At 44.9% G+C, this 8,991-nt stretch overlaps 1 protein-coding gene across 1 annotated transcript; it reads left to right on the forward strand.

Annotated features, from left to right (window-relative positions):
• Positions 1-657: 657 nt before the first annotated feature.
• DMRTB1 (DMRT like family B with proline rich C-terminal 1) lies at positions 658-8,251 on the forward strand (the record flags this gene model as incomplete). Its single annotated transcript, XM_082002671.1, has 4 exons — positions 658-1,063; positions 2,762-2,994; positions 4,652-4,796; positions 8,034-8,251. The coding sequence occupies 4 exons, from the start codon at positions 658-660 to the stop codon at positions 8,138-8,140; spliced, it is 891 nt and encodes a 296-aa protein (XP_081858797.1). The 3' UTR covers positions 8,141-8,251.
• Positions 8,252-8,991: the final 740 nt, after the last annotated feature.

Below are 8,991 nucleotides of genomic sequence, written 5' to 3' on the forward strand. Positions count from 1 at the left end.
TCTTTTGAATGACATACACTTTCTGCCTTCATCTTAGTCCTTGTTTTGAAAAACAGGATGATGAAACAGTGTTTTTTTTTCTGCTGAGGCAGTCACTCTTCCTGATTAAGAGAAGCATGCTGCAAATTGGAAACAAAATGGAACTGAACTCCTGTGCATATTAAAAGCAAAGGCATGAGAGGTATGAAAGGGAGTGGGGATGTTGAAGTGCCAAAAGGGAAAACTATCACTTAAGGCAGCACTGTAAGGCACACTGCATTTCTCTCCCATGTGCACCCCGCCTCTGCATGCACCAGCACAAGGAAATGTACTAAAACGTGCGGCACGTTCCCCCTGCTCTTGCAGACACAGCACCCACTCTCCCTCTTCCTCCAGCCGCCCATGGCTGAGGTCTGGCTCCCGCCCGCACCAGGGGACTGCATGGGGAGGCGGGCAGGTACAGCTGTGCCTGGCTGAGGGAGGGCGGACGTGTGGGGCCAAGGCTGCTCCTGTGCCACAGGCTCCCCAGAGCAGGGCATTCCCCACCCGCCGCCATGGGCTCTCCTGCCCCGCCTGCCCAGGTTGCTACATGCTGGGGAGGCAGCGGCCATGCCCGATATAAAAACCCTGAGGAGCTGGCCCCATCGTGCCAGGGTGGTTAGCCAGGACTGGTGTGCAATGGACGCCGAGGAGGCCGCAGCGGTGGCGACGAAGGCAGCACTGCGGACCCCCAAGTGCTCTCGCTGCCGTAACCACGGCTTCGTGGTGCCGGTGAAGGGCCATGCCGGCCACTGCCGCTGGAAGCTCTGCCTGTGCGACAAGTGCGCCCTCATCACCGAGCGCCAGAAGATCATGGCGGCCCAGAAGGCCCTGAGGCAGCAGCTGCCCGACCCCCCGGCTGCGGCAGACGCAGGGCCTGCTCCCTCAGGCGAAGGCCCTGCGGTGGCTGCCGGGGCAACCAGTGCCCCCGAGCAGAGCAGCCATGAGGGGATGAAGGGCACCCAGCCCACGGGCAGCAACGGCAAAGGCACAGCATGCAGGGGGCCGCTGTCACCTCCCAGCGGCCCTCCCTTCTGGGACTATGGTAAGGGCTTGTCCCCAAAGCCTCTTCCCCTGTCTCTCCATCTTTCTTTCCCTGTTCATCTCCCTCTTCCCCCATCAAACACTGCAGACTGGCGCAGCTTGCGCCCGCCTGATTCCTCAGGCTCCAGCTCCCTGGAGAGCCATTCCTGCTGTCTCTCCCTCTTTCCTTCCTTGGTGGACACAGGTATCCAGCTTGCATGTTGAACGTGCAACCCTGCATGTATTTTCCCTTTTGTAGGGTTTGCAACGTGGGTCGCGCAGCTCTGCAGCGGCAGGAGCAATGTGCTCAGCCTCACAGCTTATTGCAAAGTTGAAGCTTAAGCAAACAGCTGTCCTCTGAGAGGGGAATTAGTCTGGGAGGGAAACCAAACTGATCCATTGTGCACTGCAGGTGCTTGTGCATGTTTCTCTCTGAATGCTGTCTCACTGTTTATAAATTCACAGGCACAAGCCTGCAGCAACAAAAATGCTGAAAAACTCAGTGATGGCAGGTAAATGGGGAAGTTGCTGCTGCAGTTGCCTGAAGCAAGAGTTCTATGACAGCACTGTAAAAGAAAGGGACCTTTTGGCCTTAATTCCTGTAGCAAAGACTGAACTTCGCTCGGATCACTTGGTGTAAAAGTGCATTTGGTGTTTAAGAGCAGACTATAGATTTTGCAGGTGGAAGAGTTGTATGGTTTGCCACCTCTTAAATTGCTTCCTTTAATAGAGTCTTTCATGTGACTTGTCTAGTTTATTACTATTTATTACAGTAACTTCATACTATTACTATTTACTATAGTAATTTTAGGGAAATCCCTACAGACTGCAGCAGTCATTAGCCTGAGCCTCTGGAGAGCTGGCAGCCTGCACGACAAAATGCTGTTCGAGAAGCCCAGAGGAAAGAGTAATTTCAGATAACTCTAGTTCCCACCTAATCTGTCAATAACTGTTCCCCCTTTTTTTTAGCTTTGTTTTCTAAGAAAATTATGTTTATGGGTGATGCTGGCTGTACATATGGCTGTCAGTCCTTCCCTTAATAACATTTTTAATCTGCTGACCAAATTTAAAAAAGGTTAGGGACAAATAGTACAATTTCAGTACTTGAGAAGTCAACCTACTCTCGAAGAAAATTCTTCCACTTCTTTACCAAGAAGAGGACATGCAGACAAGAAAGACCCTATTCGTATTCAAATAACCACTCTTTTTTAAAACTTCAGAGAGGCCATATAAGATTCCAGATGAAAGATAAAAAACTAAGGAAGTAACTGATTCCTGCAACTGAAATTGCCAATGTATGTCCCTAAAATTGAGCCTTTGTAAATTAACTTAAGAAGTGACAGGTAGGACTAAAGTTAGAACTCTATTCTGTAGATGTTTGTTTTAAGTTCTGCTAGAGTAAAAAGTCTTAAGGTAGGTTGTTTTGCTGTTGGTGATGTACTGAAAGAATAAGATTCTGCAGCCAGTGCTTTACTAAGGACTAGCTTTACAATGCACAAGGCAGCAAAGAACACCAATCATTCTGCATTACAGTATCATCTGCTGCACCTTTCCTTAGTTCCTTAAAAAAATCACAAAATAAATTCACGAGGAGCTAAGCATGAAACCAAAGGGCCATACTGTCCTGCCTAAGAGTGGAATTTGGTCCTGCAGCTCCTTGTCCTGAACTCCATAGAATGACATGGATACTTTAGTTTGTTTTTTTCTCATTTTTTCCTAGCTCACCCTGCTTTTCCTCCAGAATACATGGTCAACCCAGAATACGTGGAGAGAGAACCTCCAAAAGTGTACCCTGGGTGTTCCGGGGTATATCCTTACCACCCATTTCCCATGGGATTTGCCATCAATCAGTCAAGCTGTAGGGGAGCACCATCATCTCCAGGGATATCACTTCAGAGAGGTTTCCGACACATTCCTAGCAACTATGGGCCAGGGAATGCAGCTTCTGTGTCAGTAAGTAATGGTCTTTGAATTACCTCTGGAAATACTGCTATCTTTACTTTCATCTGCTATCTTGCTGTTAAAGTACCCATGAAATGTTACCCTGCTTACCAGTTATTTCACAGCATTTTGGTATATTACGCTGAAGAAAAAAACATTAGCAAATGGTAATGTCCGATAGTCTGACCTGAACCCAGAAGAGCAAACCCATGCACTTGCAAGGGACCAGATTTTGTGAAGTATTTTGGGGCTTATATATCCTGCTAACATGTGCAACAGCCTTGTGGAATGATGGCAGTAGGACACTTAATATGGTCATGTTGTGCCAGCACAGATGGCACAGAATGTGCATTGGGAGGTTCTTCTTCTTCCATGCCTGACAAATCTAATGGGGAGGGAGAGTGTCAGGGCTTCGCCAAGGCACCAAAGCCACAGAGAAGAACAAGGGAAAATCAGCTTCCACAAGGAAGTGAATCAGAATGGTCGGATACTTCTGTTTTGAGACATTTGGTTTCTCAAAAACAGTGGAAAATTGTTGTGGTTAACCCAAGTTTCAGATGAAAAATGACATCTAGCATCACAGGGCACACACCTTCAAACCACATAGATATGGTAAGAAACAAGATGCTGAACTGCCTGTCAGTTGTAATGGTGTGTGGGGGCACTTCCAGTTCCTTTCAGTGCTGTCAGTCATGTTGGTTTAAACTGGTGGTGTCCAGTTTTTGTACCACAGTTGGGCACACTATCAGCTTTCCAGTTGCCACGCACCGTTCTGTCTGCATTGAGTACAATTCTTAAGTTCTTGTTAAAGCAGAGTGATCTGCCTCAAGACTACTAGATTTATTATGCTTGCATAGACATTCCCTGTCACATTTTAGGGATTATTGAGAAAGAGTGTGGCTATCAGCAGTCTGAGTCCTGGTGGGCTGATATGCACAGCTTGGGAAATGCCTTGTTTAGACCATCACTGTATGTGGTTTTGAACTTAATTTTTAACTGTCCTGAAACTGAACGAAAGATCTCATATGAGCTCTATCTGTACCAGGTATCTGTGCATAGCCAGATCCAAGAGATAAATGGTCCTGTTTCTCTGATGCTAGTGTTTCTAAGGGATGGAAAACTCTCCTTGCACATGGGATGAGTTTTATCATGCTCTAATAGGTCTAGTGATCACGGAAGACAGGGGCTGTGGGGCACCCTGTGGTACACACCAGTGTAGGCAGAGCCACTCACTTCACTGGGCTCAGGGGAGAATCCAGAACTAGCAGGGAGGTACTGGCAAGGAGCATTTTCCTAGGTTGCCTCTCTGTTGCATAAAGTTACAGACTTGTTCAGTGGCAAGTGCACCAGATCAGTGGTGAAGGTGAGCTGCTCCTGGTTTAAACCAACTACTCTAATGAGATACTAGAATAGAAGATGAGGACTTAGAAGGTCAATTTCAGATGAGACATGGTCTGAGAAGCTGCCACTTCTCAGTTTCAGTGTGTTACACTATGTACAGGCTTTGCACATGCCAGTACGTGCATAGACGTGGCAGCATATGGCCACAAAATGGACAAAAAATGTAATATTCACAGGTAAAGATTGAAACAGAAATTGTTTGATGCTGCAGATACGTGCTGGAGAGAGTCTTTAGATGGAAGATGCTTTGCTTCATGTGTTTCCGCAGATTCCAGATGGAAGTGGAAATTTCCATCAAGGATACTACACTCCTCTGCCTCAGTTCATCCCACCAGGTTTTCTGCCAGGAATTCATTACATTCCACCTCCCCTTTCACTGAACATGTTGGCTGAAACAACCAAGGAAGCACATGGTAAGGAAGTATGAGATGAACCCTGGGAGATTCAGTTTTAACCTGGTTTCAATACCTAACCACAGAGGTGGAAGCCTCAAGAGACCCAGATTGTAGCTAGTTTTCAGGGTTTCACAGATCACTGTGATGGAGCCAGGACTGAGATCCTGAAGTCCCAGGACAAACTGTCAGCTTGTACAGCTCTAGACAGGCCTGACTTAGGGAAAGTGGCCTGACATGCCTGGGCTTTCCAGGTGACAAACACCTCAATTTCAAACAGGCGTTCCAGGCCCCAGGACTCAGAGCCATTCCAGAATATGATCTGCTGATGTTCTCAAAATGAAAATATTTTTCTAAATAGCTAGTTTCTGGGACATATTTTAAAAATTTCTTGGCTCTGTTGCAGTTTAGACCAAATGTTAAAAAAAAGGCAGACTAACACTTAGCATGAACAATATGAAATTTCTTGCTCATCTGAAAATCCTACATTTTAATTGCTGTGAATGAAAGATTCAATCTTCAAAATCTCAAGTTGCTTTATTGAATCTCACAGGTTTTTAAATTTCTGGCATAGGTTAAGTCTTTGTGCCCCTCTCTTTCGGGTCTCTTTCGGGTCTCTTTCGGGTCTCTTTTGTGTATTGTGCCTACATGTGGACATATTTGTGATTATATTTGAAAGTCTTTCATTTGGCTGCAGTTAGCTGTGACCACAAGAGGGTAGAGCTGCTCAGAGAATTAAACACTAGCACTGGATGAGTGAACAGCTAGCTTTATTTTAAATTCTTTTTGAAAATGCAGATAAATAAATACAACTTTATTTCTCCTCCTGAACACCAGAATAAAAAATTGTTAATCTGACTGTTTAAGAAACAGATTACAATAATCACCCAGTGAAAAATCAAATCTTTTGTGTAAGAGGAAGGAGAAATAGAGGAGTATAATTATCTCATTTGAATTTAAAAGATGTTAATGGTCGTTATGTGGGACAAAATATAAGTTGGGGGTTTTTGGCCTGGTTTCTCGACAACATAAGGCTTGTGCAGTCTCATTTTCTGTTAATGTCAGTCCTCTTATAACTTCTCAACCCATTAGTTATTTTCAGCTAAACATATCTGTTGTGATCACAGGCCTACACAATATTGATCTGCAAGGGAAACAGATGCCTCCCACAAAATGGTTTGTTTACAGCCATGTCAGCTTGCACTCAATTCCTGACTGACGTGTGTGTACCTTGCCAACAACCAAGTGCCTGCCAGTCAGCCCAGCAGTGGGCACATATCCTCAGAGCAGTCAGAGCATACCTGCTTCTTGTCTGGCTGGAAAGACAAAGAAAAGTAAGCCGGAGGTGTGGTGGACAACGGGAATATGAAGAGTATGTCAGTGTGTGGGGTGTACCGACATCGTAGAAATGTAAAGTTATTTCAAGATGCTGACAAAGGCATCTTAAAGGACTTTAATGGAGCAAGTAGGAGATACTGGTGTGCTGGAAGTGAAATAATAGAGGCTGAGTTTGAGGGGAAGAGAGGAAGCTGAGGGCTGGCAGGCAGACCAGAAAGTGTATGTGAGGATTAACCGGTTTTGTGATTTGGAGGGGACAGAAGGGGATACTGCAGTGGCAGAGAACCTGTAGGAAGCTGCAGCTATTTTGTTGGGAGTGTGTGGGAATGGGAAGGAACTGGGAGTAGCAGACATGGGGGACATGGAGAGAAGTAGTGGCATTGCGTGAGGAAAACAGAGGAAATCCAGTCCTGTACTGGTAGAGTGAAGTTGTACCAGCCAAACAATCAGGAAAACAGGCAACTGGATAGAGACGGGAGGTCATGAGAGCACCCCTCCAGAGAGCAAAATGCCATCTAATGACCTCAGCCCTTATTACACGCTAGGGGAAACACAACCCCGGCACAAAGCCATAGGAAACAATGCATCATGCATTGTGCTGCTCACAGAGCAATCCAGCTTTCTTGGTACTACAGAGAAAGTACAAATTAATTCCACTACATAGCATTTGTGCTTCAGGATATGTAGGAATTTGCAATTGTGACCCAGTGAGGGGAGATACTTCTGCATGAGGTCATATACAAAATAGCCTGCCAGCAGAAGATGCAGATGTAGAGGGAAGCTACAGTGAAACTAATAATCCTTTGATTCTGGTATTCAAGATGCTCAAAAAAAGAGAAAATCTGTAACAGTGCATAGGGATGTGTTAGGATTGCATCATGTCTTTTTTTCCCCCAAGAAAGGAACTGACTCAAACCTGCAATTAGACTTGGGAACATCCTTCCTCCAGAGAGACCTCCAAAATTGAGGCGAAATGGGCTTTCTGGCAAAACTGTTGCAGGAAAATGGATATAGAAAACTCTAGCAGGGGACAACTGGTGAGATGAAATGTCTGTGATCTCTGCCCCGAAGGGAATCTGAGATGAAGACAAAAAAAAAAAAACCAAGTCCTGTCTGAAAAAGATTTTCCAAGGCTAGAAGCTGCTGCCAGAGAGGTTTGAGTCAATAGTTGACTGCAGCTGAATGACTGAGGCCAGTGAGGTTTACAGCGGTGGTGTGAAGTATAGCCCATGTTGTTACACAATTTCATGCAGTATTGACTAGTAATGTTGTGGACGTTTGTTGTTTGACAAAATAAACACAAGGTATGTCCAGTAAAAGAGCCAGTACAGCATCTGAGGACAGAGTCTGATTGCAGATTGTTGGATTTCTAAAAAAGCAAGCCACAGAAAAACAAATAAAACCCCAAGTCGCCCATGAGGAAATGAGGGAGCTTTTCATGCAAATTGGCAAGTTAGTACTTTATAAAATGAAAATCCCTAGTTGGATTTGAAGAAGGGATTATTTAGTCTGTCAAGGCCTTCGAGAATTCACAGGAGTGTTAAAAAGGCATGGCATAGATTCACTGCGATGAAGTGGGCAAAAGAGTCTGCCTCATACTTCTATTCCAGTAGAGCTTCAACACTTGCTGTCTCAAAGCACTCTTGCTACTTTTCTTTAAGCATGGCTGAAACAATCAACTGCTGTCTGAAGTGCAGTATCTCAGTCCAGAGAGCTGCAGCTCTTGATGTCAGGCACCTTTGAATTAACTGAGTGGAAAAACAAACTGGATTGACGAAAGTAATTTTGCACTGAGAATTTACCTCTGGAAATGTGATTGATACCAGGTGTAATGCAAACTGAAATACAGGGTGTGGGGTTTTTGGCTTGTTTGTTTGTGTTTAACTCTGACCTTCTTTCTATTATTCATGTTTATTTCAGCTACTGAAGCTGACAGTCAGGATTCAGGGGTGGTTCGTGAACCTGGCCAACCATCTTCTTCCCCAGAAGAAACAAGCAGAGACCAATCTGTATATTCCAAACAGTAAATGGGCTGGAGAAGAGCTGAGCAGCAGGCAGCACTATTTTCATTTCTGAGGAGACTATTAGTGAATGAGGGTAGAGCAACACTTAGTCACTCAGCAGTCACAACAGCTACAAGAAGGGGATTAGTCCCCTGCCTCACTTTATGATCATGTTAGAGCTACCAGGCTCACAGCTCTGCCTTCGTAGCACTGTAAAGCCCTTGTTCCTAAAAGAGGTTTTCTAGAGCCATGGTAAATCCCTTCCCCCTTAAGCAGGTGGAAGCAGCAAATGATTATGACTCTGAATTAGTTTCATTTGCCAAGGTTAGGTGGCTCCGTGACTTTGGAGTGAGGTCTCCGAGCCATGTACATTCTGTAGCCTTCTCATGTTGATGACAGTAGTCAAAAATGTGTTGTTTGTATATTAATTTGCTGTAAAGGAAACATGGTTCTGATTATTATGGAAGAGTTAAGTGATGTGGAGCCTGAAGACTGTGTGAGGGAGGATGGGAAGACACTGGGTTGCTGATTTACTTGGCTGCCTAAGTACATGATTCACTGGATTCAGCAGAGTAAGGGAACAACCGTAGGTGCTTGTCAAGAAGGGCATGGGAGGAATTTGCAGAAAGATGTGATATAGGCTGAAGTCCATTGCCTCCGCATTGGTTTCTGGGTGAACTGCCTTTAAGGCACCTTTCGTTCAGGTTGGAGACAGACTGATTTGGAACAGACTGATCTTCTTGTCTCACAGGCTTCAGGATTTCAGATGTCCTTGATGGTTTATACAGAATTTCAATGTTGTTTAACTCACTACAGCTGAAACTAAGCAGTACTATTTGTTTCTAAAGGACTTGTGTAGACAGCTTTATACATGT

Source organism: Phaethon aethereus, assembly GCF_964289735.1.
Source record: "Phaethon aethereus genome assembly, chromosome: 8".
NCBI lineage: Eukaryota > Metazoa > Chordata > Aves > Phaethontiformes > Phaethontidae > Phaethon > Phaethon aethereus.